Source organism: Lonchura striata, chromosome 15, assembly GCF_046129695.1.
Source record: "Lonchura striata isolate bLonStr1 chromosome 15, bLonStr1.mat, whole genome shotgun sequence".
Taxonomy (NCBI): domain Eukaryota; kingdom Metazoa; phylum Chordata; class Aves; order Passeriformes; family Estrildidae; genus Lonchura; species Lonchura striata.
In genome coordinates, this window is record NC_134617.1 from 16,988,876 (window position 1) to 17,016,578 (window position 27,703).

Below are 27,703 nucleotides of genomic sequence, written 5' to 3' on the forward strand. Positions count from 1 at the left end.
CCACAATGCCCCGCGCGCACGCACGGGGAGGGGCGGCGGCCAATGGCGCGGCGCCCCGCTGCCGGCTCCCCCCGGAAGTGACGTCAAGGGCCCCCATGTGAGGCGATTGCAACACATGGTGCGCGGCGCGGGGGAGCGCGAGCACCGCGTGCGACGTCAGCGCCGCGCGCCGGGGGGAGCGGGCACCGAGCGGCGGGGCCCGAGCGGCACCGGCACCGCCCGGGACACACCCGGCCCCAGCGCCCCGCGCCGCGCGCCCGCCCGCCCCGCGCCGCGCCCGCCGCAGCGCCCGCCGCCGCGGCAGGAGCAGGAGCCGGAGCCGGAGGAGGACGGAGAAGATGGCGGACGATCCCAGCGCTGCCGACCGCAACGTGGAGATCTGGAAGATCAAGAAGCTCATCAAGAGCCTGGAGGCGGCCCGTGGGTGAGCGCCGGGCCCGCGGGGCCGCCGCCCCGGAGCGCCGGGTGTCCCGGCTGGAGCGGGGCCGCGGCCGGGGCGCTGGCCGGGCCCGCCCGGCGCGGGGGGACGGGAGGCGCGGCCCCGGCCCGCCCGGCCCGGCCCGGCCCCGGGGCCTTTGTGCGGCCGCGTGGGACCCGGCGGCCGTTCGGGGCCGGGGGAAGGCGGGGAAGGCGGGCCGGGGTCGGCAGGGCAGGGCCGTGCAGGGCGCGGAGTGCAAGCGTGGCCCCGCTGCCCGCACGGAAAAAGGGAAAAGGGCCTCGGCGGGGGTGGCACAGCCCCGCAGCTGCTCCCGCACCCGGCCCCGGCGGGGGTGGCACAGCTGTGTGTCCCCGGTTTCCGGCCCGTCCGGCCGCCCCGTGCCAGCTGGCACCGGCAAAAGGCGGATTCCAGCCGGAGGAGACGCTCCTGTGTCCCTCGGGCTGCTCCCAAGGGACCGGCTGGCCCGGAGAAGGCGGCGGGGTAAGGGCAGGGAGGCAGGGGCTGAGACAGCGCTTATTCAGTGCTTTCCTTACAGGCAGTTGTTTGATCTTTCTCACCCCTTCCCCTCCCAGCAAAGGTGCTCAGCTCCATTTCCCTGAAAGCAAACTCTTCCAAAGTTTGGACAGTGAGAAATTTAAAGTCTCGAATCCCGCTTTAATCTTTGCACTTTAATTTTTTTTGTCCCCCCAGAATGTCTGTTCCTGCAGCCTGCCCCAAGCCAGGGGTGCCTGTTTGAGAGGGCAGCTTGGCAGTGGCTGGTTCCATTGGTTGGGAACCCTCTTGGGCCCAAGGAATTGCAAGACTTCGAGGTTCTGGGGCTGTAAAATAGCAAAGAAAGTGTCTTGGCAGACAGCCTGGTAAAATAAAAATGAGGGGTCACTCCTTAGCCACCCTTGTGGCTCCAGTTTCCACAGGCTCACCTGAGCAGGTGTTGCTGTAGCTGGGGCAGCACTGGCATCGTTGTGTGCGCGCCCCCCCCCAGGAGCCTGGGGCTAGCTGGCAGAGGTGGAGCTGCTGTCTTGTCATGTCAGTGCTGGTGCTTGCTGTGTGTGTAGAGTCAGCACGTGGAGTTGTTCAGCTGAAAACTAACCCAGGCAGGAGGGGAACCTGCCTGGGTTACAGGTCTCCCTGAGACCCTGAGTCAGAGGTCTCCCTGAATTATTTCACTCTGATTTATGTAGCTGTACAGGGATAGTGAGTGGGAGAAGGGAATGGGGAGCCTGGGCTGCCCTTCCCTGTGGCACAGTGGACTTTGGCTGCCCCAGCTGATCACTGGGCTGGGCCTGTGCGTGGTGTGGGCAGCACAGGTTGTGCTCACAGGGATCCCAGGAAGCTGAAAGGGCTTGGGAAGCCCCAGGCATCTGTTGGAGCTTGTGACACAGCTTTGTGCAAGAGCACTTAGGGAGCCTGGGTGGGTTTTGGAAATGTAGAGTTGGAGTTTTGTCTCTCCGTGATTTGAGCTGTGCCCGGTTCAGTGTCAGCTCTTGTGTTGTTTGGGATAAATGAGTGCTGCAGAGAAGGTCTCAGCAGGTGTTGGAGTGTTCCTGGGAGGCTGAAGGGCAGGTGTCTCTTGTAGTATCAGCTTCCTGGGGCCACAGCCCAGGTGTCTGCTCTGTCTTCCCTCTTGCAGTGATCCCTGGAACAGCTCTGCTGTGTGTCAGTGGTGCCACAGGCACAGTCAGATCCGTGTAGGGGGTTTAGCTGGAGTGTCCCTTGGATCCAGCACATCTCCTGGATGTGGTGATGTGCTGTCCCTTATTTTAATATGTGCCAGCTGCTAAACCAGCTCCTGAGGAAGGCAGTGTTGGTGCCAGCAAATCTTCTCTGAGCAAGGTGATGCTGCTTCAGTGTCTTCCAGGGAGGCCTAGCCAAAGTGATCCTGCTTTGGGTGCAGTAAGGAGGAGAGGTGCTGCAGCCTCAGCCCCAGCTGGCTCAGGCTCCCCGGCACAGGAGGTGTGAGGCAGTGGAACAGGCTTTTCCGGCCTTTGGAAGAGTCACTTCCTCTTCCTGTGGAGTAGGAAGACCTGTTCTGGGGTGGGTTAGGGGGCAAAGCCTTCCAGCAGGGTGATGTGGAGGGCCAGGGCCTCGCTGGCATCCCCACCTTGCCTTACTCATGTGCTCCATTAGTGACCCAGCAGCAGTGTCCCAGTTTCGTGTGCTGGCTGTTCCTGCAGGGGATCAAAGGGACGGGAAATGGCGGAAGCTGGAGTTAGACATTCCCTTGGCATGTGGTGGTTGGGGCACTTCTGCTCTGATCCGGCTCCTGTGGTAAAATCTCAGTGGAGTCTGCAGGGTGTTAACAAAAGTCAAGTGAGCAGAGGGAGAGGAAGTGCTTTTATGGGATTGATGAGGAAAGGGGCAGTGCTTGGTCAGAGCACCCAAGGGAAAGATTAAAACCTCAGCTTTCCCAGAAGCTGATCAGCTGGAGGCCAGCAGAGGTAGGTCTGCCTCCCAAACCTGGAGGGAAACACCCTAGTGGGAATGCCCTGTGTTATTTTCCCAGCCCTCCTAAGGAAATCTGGCTTTCTCACTGATCTCTATAGAAAGAATGTGTCAGTTCAAAACAATGAAAAATAATTTTTAACTCCCCAAGCCCACCTCAAAGCCCTGACTCTGCTGACAGGGTCTAGAAAGAGCTGTTATCTGTGTCTTGCTTCCTAAACCAGAAGTTATCTCCTTCCAGCTCTCCAAAGTTGAGTTGCAAACTGTGTGATCCTGCACAGAGTGGCTGAGTTGGTGTTTCTGATTTGGTGAGGTGGAGGGGGGTAGCTGGGCTCTGCACAGGGTGTGAGGAGGAGGAGAGGGGCCAGTTCAGCACTGCAGGCAATTAACCTTTGTGGCCAGAAGAAGATGGGAGTAAAAGGCTCCTGATGAGCCAGTTATGGCCTTTTCAGAAGTTTAACCTTGTCATGCATCTCTGAAAGCTTGGAGTGCTCAGACTTTCATCAGACATCTCTGCTTCTCTCCTGCTGAGGGATTCATTTTGATTTCAGTACACAGTTCAGTTCTGTAAAACAGATTTGAGGAAACACTGGGCCCCCCAAAAGCTGCAGCTGTATCTTTCTCTGTGGAGCTGCAGCAGCCCAAGTAGAAGCAGCATTAGCCACTCTGCTTTTCTTTCTCCTCTCTCTCTCAGGGCTTTTCTGCTGTTGCTTCATGCAGTTTTTCAGTGTCAGTACTAACTGACAATCCTTCTTTGTTCTTTTGGTCTCTGCAGTTCTGAAGAGTTAGCTGGGCTATGGGCAGGGTTTTCTGCTAATCTAAGCTGTAAATGCTTGGCAAAATCAAGTATCAGCAGCAGCAAGCAGTCTCTTTGCTGGGAGAGGATCTGAGATGTCACACTGGAATCATGTTTGGAAACTTCTCCAGATCTTAGAAATGCTTTCTTCTGCAAATACCTCTGGTTGCAAATGGTACTGACACCTCCCTGGCCAGATGGGCTTTCAGACCCCAGGTGAGAATGCTGGGTGTGGAGCTCCCTTACAATGGGAAAACTTTAAGGAACGTGCACTCTGGAGACATCTCCCCTGTCCGGAGCTTGCTCTGTTGGGAGCAGAAGCCCTTGTTGGTTATTTTAGTGAAACATGAATAGAGGAGGTGAAGATTGAGGTGTCACTGAAGGCGCTGACTGCAGACACAACTGAGGCTGGTGTGGGGAAAAACATTTTTCCAAATTGTATGCTCTGGAAGGTAGGTCAAATAGGGCAAATGCAGGAACGAAGTCTAAACAGCTAACTTATTCTGGTTGTAACTGGAAGAAATGTTTCAAAGCTGGAGGAGGGAGAAATGGCAAGAGAAATGGTACGTCTGGTGTCTCCAGAGCCTTGGGAGGAAAGCAAAGTGTTGCAGTTCCTGCCTGGGTTTGGATTCTTCCATCTGGTATATGGGAGAAAGAAGAAAGCGAGAGAAATAAAGTCACCATGAAGGACAGAGGCCTGAAAATACCTGAGGATTCCTGCAAAGAGAGACAGTTCTCCTTGAATTCCTGGAAAATGAAACATAGTTCTGCATGAGGGTGAACAAGCTCACCTGTTGCTTAGAAAAGATTTGCCCAGCATCATTTGCAGATGGATTCTCTTGCAGTCTGTCTGGAGTCTTGCTAGTCCTGATGGAAAAGCCCAACCTTGGAATTAGGTTCAAGGCGCTGCTGTTTCCCAGCCTTGTGGAGCAGAAGGCTGCACTTCTGAACACCTTGTTCTGGGACGTGTTGGGATGGTGCTGCTCTGGGACTGGGCAGCTTGGCAGGGCTGAGATGTGCTCGGACAACCTGGTGGTTCTGGGGAATAAGGTAGTCTTAACCTGTTCCTCTGTGAGGATGGTGGGCCTTTCCAGAAGTGGCCTGAGAGCCCACCTGGCTGTGAGTTAACACCACTGTGGGCAGAGCTGTGGCAGCACCACTGTTGGGGGGCAGTCAGGGGAGGACTGGGGTCAGTGACAGCTGTGTCCTGCACAGCTTTGCCTTGTTTCCAGTTTCTTTTGAATAAAGTCCTGGGAAGCCATGGTGCTGGGGTTCTCTCGTGTTGCCTGAGTGAGCTGTATTTCCCTGCTGAATTAGGCAGAGTTCCTGCAGCACTGTCCTGTGGATGGATTGTTCTGCTGGTGGTGCTGAAGGTGGAATTGTGCTGGGATAATTTGTGGGACTGTGTCATATCTGAGTTAACTCCAGTGTGGATTCTCTTGCTCCATACAAGATGCAGCACAGCAGATTTTGGCTGTGCTCTTGCTTCAGTGTGACACCACCACCATGCCCAGGCAGGTACCAGAGCAGCTCTCGTGGCTCAAGAGGATGTCACACATGAGGAGGAGCATTTGGTGTGATCTGTCAGTACTGACTGGTGTCTGCCTGCACTGCCAGAGATGTATCAGTCCAGAGGCTCTCTCCCCTGCTCCCAGCCTGCCAGCAGATCTCTTTCCCTGCCTTCTTTATCAGGATCTGTTTGTCGTTGTGGCTGTGCCTCGGCCCTGAGCTCTGGATCAGTTTAACTGTTGGTACAGGAGCTGTTTCTGCAGCTTTCACCTTAGGAAGGGGCGTATGATGGAGGCCTTGCCCTAGGCCTGGGTCACCTGGTGCATCTGAGAAGGGCAGAGCCATGCCAAGGTGGTCCTTGGCTTTCTGACTCGTGCTGTGGTGTTGAGGTTGCAGCGCTGTTACATTGTGCTAGTGCCATGGGATAGGCTTGAGATCTTTCCTGTGAGCTGGTGTCTCCACTGGCCTCTCTTGCAGAAAAGTCCTGAATTGAGCTGGGCTGTCACACTCTGGGAAATGTGAGGCATGGGTTGGAGAAGGGCTGGAGGAACAGGTGGGTCTGCAGGAATTGGGCTTTACTGACAGTGAGTTTTCTGCTTTGAAGTGGTGATCTGACCTGAGTGTGGAGTCTTTAGGGAAGAGGTTGTGGTTTAAGTTCTTACTCAAGGCAGATTGCTTCCTCCGAGCTGTGCTTTCTCATCCTGCCTGTGGCAGGGGGAGTTCCTAAAGGAGGTCATGCTTCTGTGGGAGGCAGAGGCTATAATGTTAATACTACCTTTTGCTTCTGGTGGTGTGAGGAGAGGGAGGGAGGGAGGTGTTTGCAGAGGGGCTCGAACAGAAACAGTCCAGGGCAGAAGGGAGAGCTGAGGGCACTGTGGTAGAAAACCACGTGGGATGAACAGCAGCTGCTTCCACACCAATTCCTTGCTCTGTTGGACTTCTTCAGGCTGCAAATGTCCACAGTGCTGGGGTAGAAGCTGAGTGTGGATTTCATGTAAGCAGGGCTGATCAGACCTCTCAGGACTAAGCAGTGTGTCTCGTGTTTCAGTGGTGCTCAGAGTGGGTGGTCTGAGAAAGCTGTGCCAGGTGGGAAGAGGAACCAGGGAAGCTGAAGCCAGGGACAATGTCCAAAGGGTTGTTGACATCCTGCTGGTTGCCTCAGTCTAATGGTTGTAAAACATTTCCTGGGCTCTCACCTGCCTGCTGTACCTGTTCCTTTTGAATTACAGTGGCAATTAGGAAGTGCAGTTTGGAGAGAGCTCACTAGCAAGTGGCTGAGGAGGACCTGAGCTGGAAAAGTGGCTCCAGATCAGAACTCCAGCCAGTGTCTGACAGGCCGTGGCTGTTCAGTTGCCTGGTACCTCTTTTACAACTGTGTGAATCATTAGTGAGCAGTGTGATTCATGCACAGATCATCATTCACATTGAGCTAATGAATGAGCCCCTGAGGAATGATGTGGTAGGAGATGGGAACAAGCACCTCAAAAGAGGACAGACTTTTTTGGCTTTGTGGCAACTGGATTTCTTTTCCCTCCTGTTAGCCACCTATTCCCATGTAGCTCTGGGGCATTAGCATCTTAATAAGCAAATCTGGATTTGTTTCAGTCCCTCAGTGTACATCTTGTACCCAAATGGCCCATTAGCATAATGCAAAAAGTCTTTTAAACTCGGAGCATTAATAATTGGAGAAGGAGGAGGGCGAACAGGGGAGCTGTGGCAAAACTGAGCCTCCCAGTGAGTCACAAATGTCTGAAGTGCAGAAATGTCTGTTCCACTTCCCAGTAATTGGGCATCCGGGCTTTCTGCATGAGGTCAGATGCAGCCAATAAGGCCTATTCAAAACATGCCTATGCAATTATGTTTTGTGGTTTGTTCCTTTTGATCCGAGGATTTTGGAGAAACATTGATTCACCTTCTCTGAGGGATGTGCAGGACACACTTGTGCTGATTCAGTGCTTGAGATGAAGTTACGATCTGCTCCTGGAGCTGCATGTCTGATGTGGGATGGGGACGCTGGTGGCAGCCTGAGCAGCAGGATCAGAGCCAGCCCCAGTTTGGGGAAGGAGCTGCTGACATATCCCTCTGGGCAGGTGGAGCGTGGTGGCCCAGGGGCCAAGGGCTCACTGTCACCTGCTACCTCTGCAGCCCTTGGACACACGAGAGCTGCCAAATTGCTGTGCAGAGGAGTAGAAGTCTGTGACCTGGTTCTTGTCCCACCTCCTTTATGTCCTGGGAGCGAGGGAGGCTGAGCTCAGGAGCAGCTCCTGGCAGGCAGCCGTGGCTGCTCAGGGGGAAGCACTGCCTCGCCTGACCCTCGCTCAGGCTCTGGCCAGGCGTGCCTCTGCTCCTTTGCTGAGCAGCCATTTGCTACCTCCCTGTGGGAAGCTTTCCCTGGCTGCTGAAGCCAGGGGTGTGCTAAGGAAATGAGGCTCACTTGTGTTTTCCAGGGTGGGCTCTGGCTGGGTGCTTCTCTGCCTGGCTGGCACTCAGAGCTTGCTTGGCTTCTGGAGGCCTTTCCTCTCTGAGAAGGTTGGTAGGTGAGGGGTAGGAGGGCAGGATACCTTTCCAGGACAGTCTGAGTGTCTGCTTCAAGCTGGTTCTGGTTACATGAAGTGCTTTTTCTACCCAGTCTGCCAGCATTAGAGGAGAATGATGTACAAGATTCCTGTCATGGGCTTGGGAGCAGGACTACAGCCGGAGAATCTCACATTATGTGAGCCGTGGTGGAATAGCTGCATGGTCTCATGCTGTGCAGTTAAGTGGTTTTCCTTTGTCCAGGGGAGAGGTGGCATTCAGAGACTGATGGAGGAATTCAGTGTCTGGTGTGTTTCTTCAATTCAGTGGAGGGAGGGGCCTCAATTTCTCCAATTAATGCTTATGCTGAAAAGGATTCCTGAAGAATTAATTACTTGGTCTCCTGACTCTGCAAATCCTCTCCTCATACCTGCCCTGCCCCCATCTTGTTCTTTTTCTCTGCTTCTGAGGTGTTAGTGGATCCAGAGAGGTGAACTTGTGCTTGGGAACTGGTCCCTTCCATACCTTCAAACCCTTCTTTGGATGGCATGGAAGCCTTTGAGGGATGACTTGTATTGGTGTTGCCTTTTAGGAGATGATCCAGAGCTCTGCTGCATGCTTGGGTGAAATGCAGAATGCCTCTGTGGGATTGTGAGGTTCCTGCTGAAATTGTGCTGTACGAAGTTCTGCCTGGCTTTTGGCTCAGCTCCACATTAAACCTCAGAGGAGCTATGCTGGGTCCCACTCAGCTCCCCAGTGCTGTGTGCTCTGGCTGGGTGTCTGTGCAGTGCTTATGTCCTGCTCCAGCTGTGCTAGGGGCCCATGGGATGAGCAGGGAGGGGAAGTTCGTGTGCCTCTGTGGAGGCATCACAAAACCGTGGTGCCTCCAAGCAGCAGTTAGGCTGAGGTGTGTTGGCTGGGTTTATTGCAGAGCATTCAGCTGGTGTTCCAACAGGTTGTGCAGTCTTTGGCTTCCAGGTGCTGTGGCCTCTGAAGCACTGAGGGATCCTGGACTCTTGAGATTCCCTGCTCTTTCCTAGCAGGTTTTCCAGGAAAAGTTGTGCAGCCCTTTCATCTGCTGTTCTCTCTCCAGATTTGGCATCTCAAGTGGACTTGAGCCACTCTGAGTTTGATGAAGGCTTTGTCTTATTAAAAGACATTAAGTCTTTAATGGTCACAGCTGTGACCTGTTTGTTTCACAGCCATAATTCATAAGTTGCAAGAGTGTGTGTAGAATTTCCCTCTGGCCAGGTCAGTGCTCTTGCACACAGGGCTGGATGAGTAGGGAGTGTCTGATGGCCTGGGTATTGTAAGGGAGCCCAAACCAGCAATTTTGTACTTGCCTATACCAAAGGACACTTCCTTTTTACAGCCCTCCATTCAACATTTCTGCTCAGGTACAGCATGAAAAACTCTCAAATATTCTTTCCTCATCAGTGATTTTGTGTGCCCTGAGCATAGTCCTTCACTGAAGTGCCACGTGCCTGCAGTACTGTGGGTGTTGGTTCAGAAGCAGCTCTTTGGCACCTCTAGGATGTGCCTGATGGAGTTCTGCCTAGGATTGCAGAGATATTGCTGGCATCTGCCTTGCAGCTGGCTGCATGTGGAACTGCTTTAGCCATCACATAACTTGGGTAGCCTTGGCTATCCAGGCATCTTGGGCTCCTTGGGCTATGTTGTGCCTGCCCAGTAATGCCAGTCCTGGGTGGAGAGCAGCAGAGGTTACCTGGGGAAGGTACTGTGGCTTGGAACAGTGTGTGGCAACAGTTGTTTCACAGAAAGCTTCCTGGCTGTGGAATGTGGTTGGGATCAGATTATCTGGGAGCTGTTGGCTCTGTGCTCATACTAGTCTCTGGTAGGAGCACACAGGCCTGGTGCTGCCCTTGGTTCCTGGGGAGAGCAGGATGCTCATGAAGCTGTGCCCCATAAAAATAGACCCATTTTGAGTCCTAGGGAATGACTGCCCTCCCTTGCCTCACTATCCCACATTCCACAGTGTGCTATTAGTGTGAAATGTTTCATTGTGGAGCAGCTACAGCTCAGCTGCTGTTTGTCAGGTCTCCTCTGATAGCACAGGGCAGGCCGGTAACTGCTATTTATATAGCAGGCTGTGAAATTAATGCTCTCCCGTGCCAGCTCATAGCCCAAATTGCAGGAGACAGGTTGACTGACTGCTCCTCCTCAGAGTGCTGGTGTTTGTCTGCCTGGTGAAGGGGAGCTGTGGTGGGTGCTGCTGGTGTGGGGTGTGGCAGTGCAGGACCCATTTCAGTGGCACAGCACTGTGTAAGGTGGTAGGAGCCTTTTGGAAAACCACTAGGTTACTGTCTAGTAGCAGCTGAAAGCTGAAGGTCTAAGGATGTGCTCAGCTGCTCCTTCTGATGGCAGGACGGTAGGAACATGGTGACAAAGCCCTGCAGGTGGAGGGGGCCACCCAGAGCAGGAGGCTCCTTTGACAGCTGTCATGGAAAGCAGCCACGGGTGCACATGGCAGCCCATCCCAGATGGGTGCAGCGCCTGCCTTGTGCTCTTGGCTCCTGCTCTGGTGTTGCTCCCTCGTGCCGGGGCACAGAGCACAGAGGGCCCCGCTCCTGGTACCGCGCAGGGCGTGGGCTGGGAGCAGGGACCCGGCTGGTGCCAGTGTCCTCCGGGCCATCCCTGCTCCTGGGAGGGACCCAGCCTGCACACACAGCACAGGGAGGGCTCCTGTGTGATCCCTCCTCTGCTGGCAGGGAAAGGAGCTGCTCGGGTGCCACAGCAGCTGCTTGCAGGAGTGGCACAGCTCTCCCCTGCAGCTTTGGGGACTGGGTTAGTGGTGATTCAGCGCTTCCCACACTGCCACTCGCTGTGATCACTTTTCAGCAGTTGCACTGAGGTCTCCCTGTATCTGGGAAAGCCGTTTGGTGACACAGTTGTCTGAAATTCCAATTGTAATAACATTGGAGTTTTAATAATAAAAAGGCTGTCCTATCCACAAACCTTGGTTTTCTGAGGAACTTGCTGTCTCCAAAGAGCAAAATATGCTTATTTTTGCTTCCCCTCTTCCCTCAAACAGCCCTGTAGCACACTGTGGGAGAAAGTAGCACTCATCTGCTGTGGTGTGGGAAAGTTGGAGCTTTGATCCTCATCCTCTCTCCTAGAGATATCTAATGGTGCTCATGGCAGGTGCTGATAAATTTGAGCTAATTGTCTGTTCCTGGCAGGGCTGGCACCATTAGCAGTATCCACAGTGCGGGCCTTCTGCCCCTTCAGAGGTGGCACTCAACTGCCCCCTTGGTTCTTTGTAGTGTGTGGGCTGGTGCCCCTCTGCTGCTGATTGTTTCCTCTGCCCCGTCCCCTGAGCAGTGGCACTTGTGGTGCTGGCCTGTGGGCTGGGATGCTGTTTCCCTCCATCCTGAGCATCCCACCCTTGGATGGCACCGGCAGCTCTTTGGCCAGAACAAGGGCAGGAGCTGGCTCGGGCTCTGCAAGCCCCTGGCTTAGTGTGGTCCAAAAGCATCAGCTCCCAGCTGCTCTGGTGGAACTTGGGTGTGCTGAACCAGGGGGATACCCCAGCAGTGCTGTGAAATCAGGATATAGTTGGGATGGGGTCCATGCTTCCTTCAGGAGTGCTGTGGGTGCTGCAGGGAAGAGCCAGCTCCTGGCACGTTTGACCCCGAGCTGCCAGTGTGAGCAGTGCCCCTGATCTCACTAAATCACTTGGTTGTGCCCTGTAGTAGGTGTGTGGTGCAGCTGTGCCCCTTTTTGGGAGGCCTTAGGATGGTTGTGGGGAAATTGTACACTTACCTCATTCCCAGGTATGTGTCCTCTGGAACCCTCAGCTCCAGAGGAGACAGGGTGGGATTTGCAGAAATACCTTTTATCTTGTTGAGGCTGCAAAGACCCAGAGGAGACTTGGAAATTACCTTACTCTGCAGAATAACCTATTTTTTTTCTGAGTGTTTTTGAACAGCAGCTTTCTTAGAAACTCTTTGTAGCATTTTGTCTCCTTGGGGTGAGTTTAGCAGATGCACCACAGGTTTTTTTTGACCCTGCCATACTGCATTAGGGTCACAGACAGGTACAAGCTTGCTTTGAGAGAGGAAAGCTGCTCTTGCATAGTCGGGTAATGAGGTGTTGGCAGTGTGTGAGGGAGTTCTGCAGCCACCCTGAGTGCTGGTGCCCATCTGCTTCAGCTGGTGTCTTGCTGGTCTCAGTCTTTGATTGTTTGGTGACCCCTTGGGGTGCTGGGTGCGTGGGGACATGGTGACAAGCTGGCTGGTTCCTTGTGCTCCAGGCTTCCAGCAGAAGGTTGTTCCTGTGACAAGCTGCACACCAGCTGTTTTGCTGGATTCTGCAGGAGTTGGTTAGAGCCTGAAATAACTCTGACTCTAAATAGTGGTAAAGCATGCCAAACCTGAGAAGTGCACTTGATTGTTGGTAGTAGAAGGTGCTTTTGGATACAAATCCAGACTGGAATTTGCTGAAGGATTGGCCCAGGCACAGTACTGTGCTGTGTTGAACTAGTTGGAGATTTAAATGAGCGGGACTGCATCCTCTGAGACCCTTTTTATTTGTTTGTTTGCAGTAATAAATCACCAAGGCTTGTGAAGGCCACTGTGTTACCTCGGGTGGGGTGTTCCTAAGGAGCAGTGCTGTGACCCTGCCTGATGGATGAGGTGCTGTGTGTAGGATCAATAACCTCCAGTTCCAGCGGCCCCAGTAGGACCCTGTGGGTGCTCTGTGTTTGCACCAGTGTTTCTGGGGCAGTGGAGCACAGCACAAAGCCAGGGACTGGCATCTGAAGGGGGTGACTGGAGGAAGCTTTTCAAATTACTTTTTACTGAGGAATTGCTCTTGGGAGTGCACACCCACCCTTTCTCCTTGCTGTGCACAAAGCTGGGGAAGCATCTGGAGAGTCAATCCTGTGAGGAGGGGCTAGGGGGGAGATGCCTCTTTCAGCTTGGAGAAAAAGAGGCATAACTGTCCCACTCCCACCTGCCACACTGGGATGCCCTTAGGGAATGCAGGAAGTTAGGTGTAATGGGCTAATATAATTAGAGTTTCCTAATCTATGGGAAGTCTAAGACTTTCTTCTTTGAGAGGACAAAACTCAGGAGTGCTACTTTCACAAAAGTGGGGAAGAGTTGCTTTCATTCTGATCAGACTCTTGCTCAAAGGAGCCTGCTGGGAATGATAGCCATTATCTGTCCCCTGAGGCTAGTGCCATTCACTGGGGTGGGTAACTGCTTTAATTGAGTGGGATGTGGAGTATTCTTGGCTGGGGTGACCTGGAAGCCTGAGAGCTGCCAGCATGGCTCAGCTCCTAGGAATAACACGGGCCACTGTGGCTTTGTGACTTTGACTGATGTGTATGGGGAGCTCGAATATTAAAACCAATTAGTTGTCTTTAAGGTCAAGGACTTATTTGACCTACCAGCCTCTGTTTCAACTTGGCCTGGATTGAGGATCTTTGGGAGACGGCTGTACAACTTGTGTAAAGAAGCTAACAAACTGATGCTTTTTAAAGCACTTCCCTGCTGCCTCTGTAGCCCAAACACTTGGGCTGGTATGTGGCAGCCTGAAACAGCAGCAAGCAGGGGCTGGAGTAGGCTCCTTCCATAAGAAATGTAAAAGAGCAAAACCCTGGGGTTTGATGTCTGAAAAGCACTTTGTTGGCACTCTGACTCAGAATCCTGAGAGGAGGCTTTTTCACAGAGCTTAGCTGGTTTGCCCTTGAGAGAGCTGGAGGATACGATGAGGGATTTGATTTTTATGCCATTACTCTAATGGGAAGCATGAAGTCTGGGTTAAACCTGAGACAATGCAGAGGCAGCACTTCAGACATCTGGGATACTTCAATGGCAAATGGGAGGTACCTGCTGGAAGGCAGAGGGGAACTCCCCCAATTTTCCTTTTAGCTTTGGGTGGATTTGAACCACGAGGCGGCTTTGGGGATTAAGAATTCTGCAGGACCCACCCCAAAGCCCTAGGAAAAATGAATATCAATCTTATTTGCCTTTAATTTAAGCCAGTTCTGTGATTTGTGGGGTCTTATCTCTTGACTCTGTGCCTGGGGTTGGTGCTGGTGAAGCAGCAGTGTGTGCTTAGCACAGTTCAGTTAAAGCAGCTGCCAGAACTGATGAGCTGCTCTGGGGAGAAAAATGATAGAGGGAAAGCAGAAAAGACCCACTGTGACGAAGGGATCCTTCCAGTTCCATTTTCTGTATTAATCTGAGGAAAACAATGTGTTAAGAAAGCACTTGGACTGTTTAGTGCTCCAGCTGTCTGAGAACAAATTAAATGGGCTCTGAGATGTCCTTGAAGTATGTGGCAGCATTGTTTTAAATAATCTCTGCTGGGAGCTGCTTCCATTCCTTCTGCTCACAGCCCTTGATCTGTGCAGCCCTTGGTCTGTACATGTGCTCTTTCTTCTTATGTAGTACCCCAGAGTAAACAAGCAGCTTTTGGAGGACTTGCTTGGTAGAGGCCGAGCACTGAAGAAGAGCCTGTTTTGGTTTGTTTCTTTTCTTCTCCCATTATTGTCCAGCAGAAGGGAAATTACTCCAGTGACAGTGAAGAAGCATTCCTGGGGGAGGGAGGAGAGAACTGTGTACATGGGATATGGTGTGAGGGTGCTTGTTGCTTTGCTGCCTGCTCACATCCCTTTTTTCCTTCCCCAGCAATGGTACCAGCATGATCTCGTTGATCATTCCCCCCAAAGACCAGATCTCGCGAGTGGCAAAAATGTTAGCGGATGAGTTTGGCACTGCCTCCAACATAAAGTCCAGAGTGAATCGCCTTTCAGTACTGGGAGCCATTACATCTGTACAGCAAAGACTGAAACTCTATAACAAAGGTAACTTCTAGCTTGTATGGATGCTGGCACACTTCCCTTTCTTGGAAGCAGCCTTAAGTTCCTGCACTATGCAGTTTTCTGCTAATCAAATCTGTTGGCCTGTGCTGCTGTTTTGCACTGATATTCCAGGTATGTTGCCCTTGGATGGCTACTTCAGGGGTGGACTTTGGGACTAGAATAGTAAAGTGGTCCTTGTCTATAAGGAGTGGGTTCATGATTCTGTTCTTAGAGCTGACTCTGCTAAACTTGGCCAGACTTGAGAGCTGGATATTCTGCAATAGTTCATTTGCTTTTCTGTCAAGCAGAAACTTCTGTTTGCCTTAAGCATGGCATTGAGCAGCTGCCATCATTCTGGGGGAGCAGACCCAGGCCATCTCAAATGAGCCCTGGAAGAGTTCATTGTTACTGCTTTTGCAGTGGCCTGTGGCCTTCCCTGGCAAATCCCTGCGTGGGGACCAGCAAAGCTTCTGGGGCTGCTCAGCCTTTCTCTGGGTGCTGTGAGCTTGCAAACTCATGGGTTTAACAGGCAGGTGCACGTCTGCTACAGGTGCACTAAATGAGCTTGTTTCCCATTGTAGAGACTTGGGAGGGAATGAGGTCGGCAAAAGAGAAAATGAAAAGTTTGGGAGCTTGAATTTCAACTCTGCTATGAGTCTCAAGGGCTGGCATTTAATTTTTGATGGGTACAGTTTGCTACATTCCTTAGTGAGCTAAACCTGCATTGTGTCGTTTGTAGTACCTCCAAATGGTCTGGTTGTTTACTGTGGAACAATTGTGACAGAAGAAGGAAAAGAGAAGAAAGTCAACATTGACTTTGAACCTTTCAAACCAATCAATACATCACTGTATTTGTGTGACAACAAATTCCACACGGAGGTAAGGACCCCCCATTGCAGGAGCCAAGGTCTGGGTGGGCACAGCCTTCCTGTGCTTGAGGCAGGAGAGCAGCAGGAACATGCCCTGGGGAGGCCACTGAATGCCTTGGGACTGCAAGGGATGGGGAATGCTGGAAGGAGCTGAGGAACTGCCCAGTCCTCCCACCCTTGAGTTTATGTAACCCACAGACAGGAGCTTCTCTCTGTAACTGGAGGAAGGGTGGTTTTTTCCTTAACCACAGAGGCCCATAGATACTATTCCAAGTCAGGCTTTAAAATACTGCCAAGATAATATCAGTGTTGCCAGTCTTGCTATCAGATGTGTTAACTGAGAGCCTTGATGGAGAACTGGCATGTGCCTAATCTGTCTGGGGGGAAGTGGGATTATTTTTATCCAACATCTAATTAAGTTAAATGAATGGTTTGAACCATATTGAAAGAAATGTGGATCACAGCAGGCAGTGTATTGCCTCTGAGGCTGTTGTGGCTCTGGCAGGTGCAGTGGTCTCAATGTTTGCAGTGCCCCTCACGTCCTTGATGTTTGCCATAATAAATGGTGGCCTGTGACTTAATTCGCTTAATGCCAGACCCATCTGACATGGGCTTGGCAGGCCCTCCAGTGGTGTAGTTCTGCTCGTCTGTTTGGGTCTGTGGAGATGTGAGCCATAAGTGGCTTCCAGAGGGCAGAGTACAGCAGGGAAAGGTGTGCTTGTTACACAGGTGAGGTCCATCCCTACTATTCTTTCTCCCCACAAAGGATGAAATCCCAACATGCCTTTGATCTCCCAGGAATAACAACCTGTGCACAGTCACAGGTCTGGAGTTCTGCTGGGTCCCTGTGTCCACAGATGAATGAAAGCAAGAGGCAAAAAAGAGAATTCAGCCAGGAGCCAGGATGCCAGGCCCAGGGAGGTGTTTGTCCCTACTGCTGTGGGCAGTGGGAGGGTGCTGAGTTTCCTCCTGCCCCTCTTAGGAGATGGGTCCATTTGGTCTTCTCTGCAGCTGCTGCCTCAGGGCACTGATTCAGTATACAAGTGCCCAGCAGGCTGTTCCCAGGAGCAGCTGCAAATCCTCTGGTGGTGGCACTGCTGACCTGAGGGGAATTTGTGGGAATTGCTGCTCCTGATGATGGGATCACTGCCAGCCCCCCCCCCCTCCCTCCACAGGCTCTGTGCTCTCCCCTGGCTGTGGGGTGTGTGGTTATTTCCCTGGGTCTTGCCTGTGCTGCACTGCAGTCAGCTGGGGCTGTGAGCTCTGAGCTCTGCCTTTGTCCCCCTCTCTGCTGTAGAGCCTTGAACCCTGTGGTTCCCCCAGCTGAGCTGAGAGCCAGGGCAGCTGCTTGGGCACCCACAGCTTTCCTGGAAAGTTGGGGTGGGAAGGAGTAGGAGGAGGAGCTGGTCTTCACCTTTGGGCTACAGCTGCAGAGAGGAAGCTCAGTCTAGGCTGAAAGAAGAACAAAGGCAGTGGTCCCTTCTTGGATGCTTGACAGGTCAAACAGTGCAATTGCCGCCAGAGCTGATCAGGGAATCACTGATCATTGGTACTGTGAAAATTAGAGGAAATCAATGCTTGGCAGGAGCATCTGATAAAATTTCTCCTAGATACTTTATTGCCTGTGTGAAACTGAAGTAACTCTCCCGGGGGGCTGCGAGCCCTGATGTGTGTCTGAGGAGTAGGATTTACAATGACTTGCTTTGATACCTTGGCTGGAGCATTCATTCCAGTCACACATTTTACTTGGCTCATTCCCAGTTAAATAGATTGCAGTGTAATATGCCACTTCCTCCTCTCATTCATCCCACTGCTGAGGAATTAATACAGAATATTTACTTTGGCCAGGGCATTTCATTAAACCTTAGGCTCCGTTTCTTCTAAGCTTGAGAGCTGCATGCAGGGTTGTGTGCATTTTGGAAGATGACTGATGGGTTTTATCCTTTCAGTTCAGCCCAGTAATCAGGCTGACAGCCCTGCAGGCAGCTCGAGGTCCCGTGCAGTAACCCAGCACCATCACTTTCACTATTAAACTGGTGACTTCAAGCAATCTGGAGTTTTGACAAGTTCCTCATCCTACTGATGTGGTTTTGCCAGCCAGAAAGAGGATTCTGGCTATTGCTTTTTTGGGCATGTGTAAATGAGAGGAGTATGTGTGTGTGCTGGATGTTTCTACCCACTCAGCCCCTAAGGGAACAGCAGCTGAGAGATTGCCTTGAGAAAGGAGTGCAGAGTTTGGGTGCTTGGGCAAAATGAACTCAAAAACCTTGATACTGCTCTGCGCTTTGGTTGGGCAACGTAAATGACCTTCTGGGAAATATTCAGCTGTTTTTTTTAAAGGGAGGAAAATTGAAGGATAACTTAATTTTGTAGTAAATGTTCTGGGTGTCTTCTCCACAGCCAGTTATGCACAGGACAATTATTGCTGCTGTTCCTTGTGCTCTGTAAGGCTGAATTTGCCACAGCCACTGTAGATTTATTTCATTATTCTGCCTGTGGGACTTGAAGTCAGCAGGTGCAGCAGACCAGTAGTGGTGGTAGGGAGGTTGTGTCAGTGCTTTGGAGTACAAAACTGAATTGACAATGAACTGAGCAAGTTCTGCTTTCCTGACTGGAATGCCAGGAGAATGACTGCTCTAGTTGTGCCAGCCAGAGAGGTGAGGCAGCCTCAGAGAGGTGGGATCCATTTTACTTCACACTCTCCAGAGCCCATCTCCAGGGTTTTGCTGTCACACCTGCCCGTGACCTCAGGTGGGGAACTGGCAAAGCTGGGAAATTGTGATCAAAATTAAACTTGAGTTTCCTCTGTGCACTTGACAGTGTTGTACGAGATGGGATTATGTATGGAAGAATTTCTTCCTGTGAGGGTGGGCAGGCCCTGGCACAGGGTGCCCAGAGCAGCTGTGGCTGCCCCTGGATCCCTGGCAGTGCCCAAGACCAGGCCGGACAGGGTTGGAAGCAACCTGGGACAGTGCAGGTGTCCCTGCCCTGGCAGAGGAAAGTCTTTAAGATCTCTTCCAACCCAAAAAATCCTGGGATTCTATAATGACCTGGAATAGTTACAGCTCCTGAATGTGCTGGTTTTGCTAATAAAAACATCTCCATGACCAGCTGTGAGCTGAGGCTGACGGGGCTGTGCTGTCCCAGGCCCTCCCTCACAGCCGCTCTCTGTTCCAGGCGCTCACGGCGCTGCTCTCGGATGACAGCAAGTTTGGCTTCATTGTAATAGACGGGAGCGGGGCACTCTTCGGAACTCTCCAAGGAAACACACGGGAAGTGCTGCACAAATTCACTGTGGATCTTCCAAAGAAGCACGGTAACACACTCATCTGTCTCTGCTGAGGGCAGCAGCCTGTCCTGGGCTGGGATGTGAGGGTGGGGAATGGGGAACTTGGCCTGTGGGGGTTTAGCTCTGCTCAAGTTCTGTGCTCCCTTGGAATCTGACAGCAAAGCCTCCAGTCTGAGCCTTCTGTCAGAATTAATGAATCACAGTTATATGCAGTTGATCTCAGAGGTGGGACTTTTTATTTCTTGCTGCATTTGACCCTTTCCTTGGTTTTGGGAGAGTTGTAAGTAAGTCTTAGTAGCACAAGTAGTAATCCTGCTCAGTGGAGTCGTTAAAGTTTGATGTGCTGGTGCTGTGTGCACCGCACAGTGAGGAGCAGCGAGTTGCTCTCTGCAGGAAGCACGGGGCCTCATGGAGCAAGGGAAATTCGAGTTCCATTCCCTGGAGCTGTGTGGTACCCAGCCACTGATGAGTTCAGCAAAATGTCTGCTGGTTACTCCTGGCCTACTGTCCTTTGTAGAGTGGGATGGGACAAAATGAAACAAAAACACTGCCCCCAGTGAGGCTATGCAGCAGAGACTGCTGGGCTGCACTACGTCAGCAGAAGCAGTGTACAAAGGAGATAGATGGCTTCTCATGAAGGTACAGGGAGAGAGAATGTGCTCAGATGTTCAATTTCTACAGAGTTGCAAGGCTTTATAGAAAGAAAATAAACATTTTCCTTTGTTGAGAAAAATCTCCTGGTGGGAATGAACCCTCTTTATTCTCTGAGTTTTCCATGGCCGCCCCTGCCTCGGCTCATGGCAAACTGAATTCAGGAGGCTGCAGCTGCCCTTGGCTGTGGTTATTCCAGGCCAGCTGTGTCCTGAGGACGCTGCTGGCATGCAGTGGGTCCCCCATGGCTGCCCCATCCTTCCCTGCAGGCAGAGGAGGTCAGTCTGCCCTGCGCTTTGCCCGCCTGCGCATGGAGAAGAGGCACAACTACGTGCGCAAGGTGGCCGAGACGGCCGTGCAGCTCTTCATCTCCGGGGACAAGGTCAACGTGGCCGGGCTCGTCCTCGCCGGCTCGGCCGACTTCAAAACTGAGCTGAGTCAATCTGACATGTTTGATCAGGTGAGCAGACCCAGTCTGAGTGTCAGCGGTGAGCTGGTGATTGTAGCAGTAGCTCTGATACAAGATGCTATTCTGGAGGAATGTAACTCTGGTATCTGAAGAGATTTGATCAAAACTAAAAATGTGATGTAGCCAAAGAAATCTACCATTCCTAATACCTCCTGCAAGGAGCTGAGAGCTCCTGGTCTTGAAACAGGGCTAATAAGAAATCTGTCCTCCCTGGTTTGGAACTGGCATTCGCATTCTTTGTGTTCCCAAATCTAAAGCAGAAGCTTTATTGGAACTGAACTCCGGTAAACCTAATCCTGTGTCCCTGTTGCCTGAGAACTGTGGTTCAGTAGTGTGCATTCAGAGGTGCCTCTGCATTGGGTGAAGTGCAGAAATGGGAGCAGTGACTCCCATGGCAGGGTGAGGAGTCTGACAGCCCTGCTCTGGGGTGGATTTATGATTTCCTGTCTCCTTCTCTTGTTCAGCGGTTGCAATCCAAAGTGCTCAAACTAGTTGATATTTCATATGGAGGAGAAAATGGCTTCAATCAAGCAATTGAGTTGTCAACTGAGGTCCTCTCCAATGTGAAATTCATCCAAGAGAAAAAGCTAATAGGTACGTGATGCACTGCAGCCTCCTCCTGAGCTGGGGTTGAGGTAAAGGTGCTGCTCTTGCTCTCACCCTCCTGGCAGTGCCCTTGGCTGCCTCAGCCCTGCCATGCTGGCTGAGAGTGGGACTTGGCAGTGGTTCTTTTTGCCATCTGGACACCTCAGGTGCTGGTAAGTGGCGGGGTTGGTTGGTTTCTTTTTCCACACTAGACTTCTTGGACTTTCTCTATCCTTCCATCAGAGATCCCTTTAGTTCCAGGCCTTCTGGTGGCAGCTGCTTCTCACAGTTCCTTGCATTCAGATGAGGCTTGTTTGAAGTGTGTGTGCTGTGCTGAGTGCTCATGGCAGCTCTGTGTGCCCTGCAGGACGATACTTCGATGAGATCAGCCAGGACACAGGGAAGTACTGCTTTGGTGTGGAAGATACACTAAAAGCTTTGGAAATGGGAGCAGTAGAGATCCTGATAGTCTATGAAAACCTGGATATCATGAGATACGTCCTGCACTGCCAAGGCACAGAGGGTACGTGGTGCTCTGGGACACTGCAAGTTCTCTGGATTTGACACCTGAGGTGCCTCACTGGGATGGGTTTGCTGGAGGAGCTCCCTGAGGACATCTGACCACAGGGATGCTGTGTAGCTCTGTGTTACTTTGCAGGTCACTGGCAGTTTCCCAACCTCTGTGGGGGAAAAGCTGGAACAAGCAGGGTTCCAGTGCACAGAGGGAATTGCAGTGCCAGGGGGGCACTTGGTCCCAGAGCCAGCCTGGAACCTCCTTCCAGCTTTGTGAGTGTGATACCAGAGGGGAGACTGAGGTGACCTTGTGTCCAGAAACACAATTCCTGGGTCTGCAGCAGGACCTGTCCCCCTCTGTGTTGGCTCTGCAGCTGCTCTGTGGGGTTGCTCACGGAGCTTTGGAGAGGAAGAAGGCAGTGGTGGTGCCCAGGCTCTCTGTGTTGTAGTTGCTGGCTGTGCTTGGTCTCCTGCTGTCTTTAAACTGCATCTTGTAGCCTTACTCTAACTAATATTACCATTTTTCCTTCCTTCTCAGAGGAGAAGATCCTGTATTTGACACCAGAGCAAGAGAAGGATAAATCTCACTTCACAGACAAGGAGGTATTTCAGCTTTGGGGCTTCTGGGTTTGTTCTCAGTGTGTTGGTGCAGAGCTCTGGACATGTGGGTTAAGTTTGTCTCAAGCACCTGAGCACAGTGACCTCCTGTCACTCAGTGACACTCAGGGCAGGAACCTGTGGCTCTTCCTGTGTAACCCCTTGGATCCTACACCCCCTTTTCTCCAGTCTTCCCTGCTGCCAATGCCAGGGCTGTGTAAATGGGCAGTGTGGGATCTTTGACCACCACTGAACCATCACCTACAAGGGTTGGGTAGCCACCAGGCAGGCAAGGCCCCAGAGCTAATGGTGACCTGGATCAGGTGCCAATGGGGTGCTTGCTTTGGGAAGCATTTGACATGTAGAACAGTCACTTGCTGCCTGAGTTTCCTGCCTGTGCAGGTCAAACAGCCCTCGTGTACCAGGGGTCTGTGTAACTTTGCAGAATTAACTGGGGAAAAAAGTGTCCCTTGCCAAAAGGTGGGGATCTGTCCCACTTGGGTTGTGCCTGGAGGCCATTTCCAGCTGTTTTCCCTCGTGGAGTGAGGACTGCCAATCCCTGCTGTGCATGGAGGGTTTGCATGTTACCTGCAGTGAGGAATTTCTGTTTCACAATAATCACTACACTTCCTGCTCAGAAAATGGTGCCTTGTGGCTCTTTGCTTGCATGGATCAGTGTTCCTGCCTGAGAACAGGGCCTGGTGGATGAGGGGAGCTGCAATCCGTGCAGGGGGCAGAGCAAGTCTGAATGAGCAGTGAAGCTGAGATCTAGCATGGAGTGACACTGGAGCAGAAGAATCAAGGTGGTTTTTCTTCTGCTTCTGCACTAAATTTCGTATTAGAGGCCCAAAACACTGTCAGTGATAAATTCTGTAGCATCAGGAGCTGGTGGTTGTGCCTGCCCTTGCCTGGTGCAGTTGTGCCAGGAATGCCTTCCCCCAGGAATGTCCCTGTGGAGCTTGGGGGCTGCTGTCCCTGCTACTGCTGACAAAGCTGTGGAGCCAACTTTGGGGGGGATTTTCTCAGTACTGAACACACAGTGACTGTAACAGGGTTTTATTATTTATTTTTCCCCTCCAATGTCTCCACAGACTGGACAGGAACATGAACTCATAGAAAGTATGCCTCTCCTGGAGTGGTTTGCAAACAACTACAAGAAATTTGGAGCAACATTGGAAATTGTTACAGACAAATCACAAGAAGGATCCCAATTTGTGAAAGGATTTGGAGGAATTGGAGGTAAACTGCAAGAGGAAAATGTGTTTGTCTTGTTTAGTGGTTGGTTTGATAATCTGGTGCCAACACAAGTGGGACTAATCTTATTCCTAGTAGTCATGAAACCAGTTCAAGAAACAGTTGTGTTCACAAGGGTGGATTCATTCCCTGTCCAGCAGGATGGTGGTCCATGTTGGGCCCTGTCACTTTCCAGCTGTGTTCCTCAATCCCTGTGTCCTGTGCAGGGCTCAGGGATGGGCTGTTTCCCCCTCTGCAGCTGCTGGAGGTCAGGAGGGCCCTGAGCTGCCTGGCTCTGTCTGCACAGGGCTTTGGTGGCAGCCCCTGCTCTGCCCTGCCCAGGGGGTTCTGACAGCTCCAGCCCTGTTCCTGAAGCACTTGGAGCTGTTGCTCATCTCTCAGAGCCTCCCTGTACTTCTTTTCTAAAGAAAAGTCTTTTTAGTCCATCCTCTGGAGCAGTGAGGTCTCTGAAAGCCAGTCCTGCCCTGGAGCTCACCGAGCATCAGCCATGCCTGGCAGAGGTGCAGGTGGTTCCTGTGCCAGTCTGACAAATCCTGGGCAGGCGTGGGCAATCCCACAGCAGTGCCAAGCTCCATGTCCTGTCTGGCAGGGGTTCCAGGGCAAAGCTGTGCCACTGGCTGGGCTCAGCTTTGGTGGATGTGAACCAGGGAGGAGTGCATTGTAAAGGGAATTTCTAGGGCCCAGAGAACACCAGTTGGGAGGAAAGAACCTTGGATTGCTTGGCTCCATAAGGAGCAACAGGCTTCTAAGTTTTCAGGGTTGGTAATTCCAGGAGTCTCTCATTTCCTGGCACATCCAGCCTCTTTGCATGGTGGGATTGTTTTGCTCTCGTGCCCTGTAGGCTTGAAAGGAAATGTCCTTGAAAATCTCCTTCACCTCAGTAAATGATTCCAGGCATGCAGATTTCCAGAATCCTGGGTTGGTGTTTGGGGTGGGAAGAGGAAAACGGACACTAAATCCTGCTTTTGCTGCATTGTAAAAGTACCTGCAGTGCCAGGTGCCCTCTGGATTTTACTGCCAGGCCTGGATCTGAGCAGTAGCACTGGCACCAGTGATGTGCCACCGGTGTTTTGTGAAGATGCAGCCCTAGAAGAGGCTCAGCTTTTCCAGGAGGAAGCTGGCCAGGCTGGGCAGCTTCCTTTGGGCACTACATTCCCTGTGGCTCTTCTCAGGGCAGATGCCTGTCTGTTCCAGGCCTCAGCTGGACATCACTGGGAAGCTCTGGGAGCAGGGCTGGGAAGCTGTGCCTGTGGCAGTCCTGGGGAAGCTAAAGGCTGTTTCTTTGGCAGGTATCTTGCGGTACCGGGTGGATTTCCAGGGCATGGAATACCAAGGAGGAGACGATGAATTTTTTGACCTTGATGACTACTAGGTAGTCGAGCTGGGTCCGGCAACACGTGCCTCGCCCCTCCAGCATCCAACCCAAGGAGCAAACTCATGGTGGAAAACACAACTGATCCCTGCCTTAGAATTGGAACATTTCCAGAACTTGATCCACGAGCATTTGGATTTGAGAAAGCAAAACCCTACACTTTGATTTGTCATAGTGTCAGTACAGCAGCAAACTACTAAGTTCCTATATGCCACTTTGGACTAATTTAAAAAGAATCCCAGTTTTTACTTTTACTCAATGGTGAAATTGGTTGCTCTTGTATTTTATGGAAATGATTTTTTTAACCTTCATGATACATTAACTGCTGTAAACCTTTTCCTTCCAAAATTAATAGAAGTAAGATCCTACTGGTTTGTTTCTTTATACTTTGATTGGAGAAATCAATTGCTGCATTTGGCAGCGCCGTGACCCATTTACATGGCATTCTCAGCTTAGCCTGCAGAAGAAATGGAACGAGGTTGGAGCCATAATTCTCTTCAAAAGCTTGAGAAGGCACTGACCTGAGTGCTGGTTCATTACATGTGGCTTGCAAATTCTCATGGTTTGGGGAGGCTCACCAGCCAAACGTGCTTTAATCTATTTGCAGAAACACTGCTCTTACAAACTAGGAAATGCACTTCATGGATTGCAATGAAAATGCTGCTGGAGTCTTGGGCTTAATTTGGATTTGAGCAGTGCAGCCTTCAGGAATTTATTTTTTTTTCAGTCTTGACAAAAATAAACATGAGATTTCAGTGAAGTAAGGTACACTTGGCTTTTTGTTCCTCAGTAAGTTTTCCTTTTTGCTTTAGGACTGCATAAGGTTTCCTTGATTATGTGAATTTGAGCCCACAGGTCTTAAATGGAAGTGGGTGTTTGACAGGAATATTGAGTCAGTGGTGTGAAGGCTGAATTAGTGCTGGGAGTGTGGAATATTTGATTCTGATCCGTGGTGCACTGCTGGGACCTGGGTGTTCCCAGGGCTGTCTGTCCTGTGGGGATGTGCCCTTCAGGAGGTAAAGGATCACCTGGATGGTCCCAGACTGCCCAGGCTTTGTGTCCTGCCTATTCCACGGAGCGTCCAGAGATCAGGGAGCTCATCCTTGGGGTGTGTCCAGCAGGGTCAGGGGCTGTGCACGCCAGGGCAACAGTGACACGAGGGCAGGTCCTGTCCCAGGGGAGCGGTGGCACAGCTCAGGTCCTGTCCCAGGGGAGCGGTGGCACAGCTCAGGTCCTGTCCCAGGGGAGCGGTGGCACAGCTCAGGTCCCGCTCTCTCCCTGGGGGCTCTCCCAGCGTTGCTCCCGGTGCTTCCCTCAGGAGCAGCTCCTGTTCCAGCTGCAAACCTTTGCCTCTTGTCCTGGTTCACTTGAACAGAGGGAGCTTCACTTCAAATTTCTGCCACGCTGTTCTTTGAGGTCCAAAATTCCTGTCCTTGTGAGCAATACCATTTGTCCCCCTGGTCCCTAACCTGGCCGGCAGCTTCGCTGCCATCCTTACATCCAAGCTGGAATCTCTCCCAGGAGCTGGGGCTGGATCTGCTCAGGGCTGAGCACAGCCCTGGCCCTCACAGCAGTATGTTCTGGATTTTGCCATTGTAAATGGGTCTAATGTGACATGACAAGACCACAAAAATTGGTTGTAAATTTACATTTTTGAATATACTGCTTGTTGTTTCACATGATACATTAGGGTATGCAGCTCCTTTTTGTAGTTTTTATTTTTACTATTTAAGTTTGGAAATGATGCCAAATTTTTGTATTTCTTTAATCAATGTGTTCTCTTCAGTGATATATATTGCATTATATATTGATGTGTATATCAATATATACTGATATGTATTACACTTACACATGCAAACACACTCAGTGGGGGTGAGAGATCCTAGCCTTCGCATACTATATAGCCTCTGCAGAGAGATCCCAAGCAGTGATATCTTGGTGTTGTGATGTACAGAAATGGAGAAGAGTATTAAACCATATTTAAGAATATAGTACAGACTCCTGGTTTATTTTCTCTAGTCCAGGAAACTCCTGCTGTTTGCTTTCAGCTCGGTGCCAGCTTCAGGGCTGGAGGTTGGAGGCAGCTCTTTCACAGCTCAGTTTGTGTTTCTGGATGTTTCTCCCTGTGCTGGCCCTGCTGAGGCCCCTGAGGCTGTGCCCGGTTCTGGCCTCTCATGGCAAGAAGGACCCTGAGGGGCTGGAGTGTGTCCAGGGCAGGGAACGGAGCTGGGAAGGGGCTGGAGCCCCAGGAGAGGCTGAGGGAGCTGGGAAGGGGCTGGAGCCCCAGGAGAGGCTGAGGGAGCTGGGAAGGGGCTGGAGCCCCAGGAGAGGCTGAGGGAGCTGGGAAGGGGCTGGAGCCCCAGGAGAGGCTGAGGGAGCTGGGAAGGGGCTCAGCCTGGAGCAAAGGAGGCTCAGGGGGGACCTTGTGGCTCTGCACAGCTCCTGACAGGAGGGGACAGCCGGGGGGTCGGGCTCTGCCCCAGGGAACAGGGACAGGAGGAGAGGGAACGGCCTCAGGCTGGGCCAGGGCAGGCTCAGGGTGGGCAGCAGCAGGAATTTCCCCATGGAAAGGGGGCTCAGGGATTGGGAGGAGCTGCCCAGGGAGGTTTGGAGTGCCCATCCCTGGAGGTATCCAGGGAAGGACTGGAGCTGACACTGAGTGCTCTGGGCTGGGGACAGGGTGAGGATCAGGCACGGCTTGGACTCAGTGGGCTTAGAGGGATTTTCCAGTCACTTAAATAAACCAGTGATTCCATGCTTCTGTTTCTCCAGCACATTTAGATGCTCTTTGAAGCTGGAGCTTAAAACTGATTTTAGAAGGAGGGAGAAATCCAAGAGTCCAAAGGCAGGTGTGGTGTGAGTGTTACATGAGGTGCTCTGAACACCTGAGGCAGAGGAAGGACAGCCTGCAGCAGCAGCAGCAGCAGCACCTTGCTCTTAACATCCCAATTCCAGAACCCCAGGGTAGTTTTTTAAGAAGCCTTTTGGGCTCTGCCTCTTGGGCCAATCCAGACAGAAGTGTCCTGGCTCTGTGGGCCTGCCCTGACCTCTCTGGCTTCTCCTGTGGCCAACCCACGTGTGTCCCTGGCTGTCCAGGGAGCACCTGCCTCCTCCCACAGCTGGGCAGGCAATTTGTGAAGGACATCATTAATATTTGGGCTTTTAAAGGATGCTTTAAATCTCCTCTCAGGAGGTGTTGCTTAGCTGAGATTCTCTGGCCAAGACTGAGCCTCCACCTTCCATGGAACAGCAAGATTTGGGTGCAAGGCTCTTGGTTGCTGTCACACTTGGGTTTGTGCAGAGTTCCTGGGGGTTGAGACTTCTAAGTTTGTGCTCTGCCTCACACAGTCTCTGATCTTAGCTGTGGCAGGTGGGACAGCCTGGCTTGTTCTCTGGATTCCCAAAGTTTGGACATGGGAGGTTTCTGCTGGAGCAGACATAAAAGTGATGCACAGATCTCACACTGTGTGTGACCCAGGTACACAAAAGTGATACTGTCCAGCTCTTGGTGTAGATAAAGGCATCAAGGTGAGCTCAGCACTAAATTGAAAGTACAAAAATAATCCCTTCAG

General features: G+C 51.8%; 1 protein-coding gene across 1 annotated transcript; it reads left to right on the top strand.

The window, feature by feature from the left end:
• The first annotated feature begins 264 nt into the window (after positions 1–264).
• ETF1 (eukaryotic translation termination factor 1) lies at positions 265–26,122 on the top strand. The gene is made up of 10 exons (XM_021544867.2): positions 265–424; positions 14,360–14,535; positions 15,272–15,411; positions 18,579–18,717; positions 19,611–19,801; positions 20,275–20,404; positions 20,763–20,918; positions 21,447–21,511; positions 22,597–22,744; positions 24,049–26,122. The coding sequence occupies exons 1-10, from the start codon at positions 339–341 to the stop codon at positions 24,129–24,131; spliced, it is 1,314 nt and encodes a 437-aa protein (XP_021400542.1). The 5' UTR covers positions 265–338; the 3' UTR covers positions 24,132–26,122.
• Positions 26,123–27,703: the final 1,581 nt, after the last annotated feature.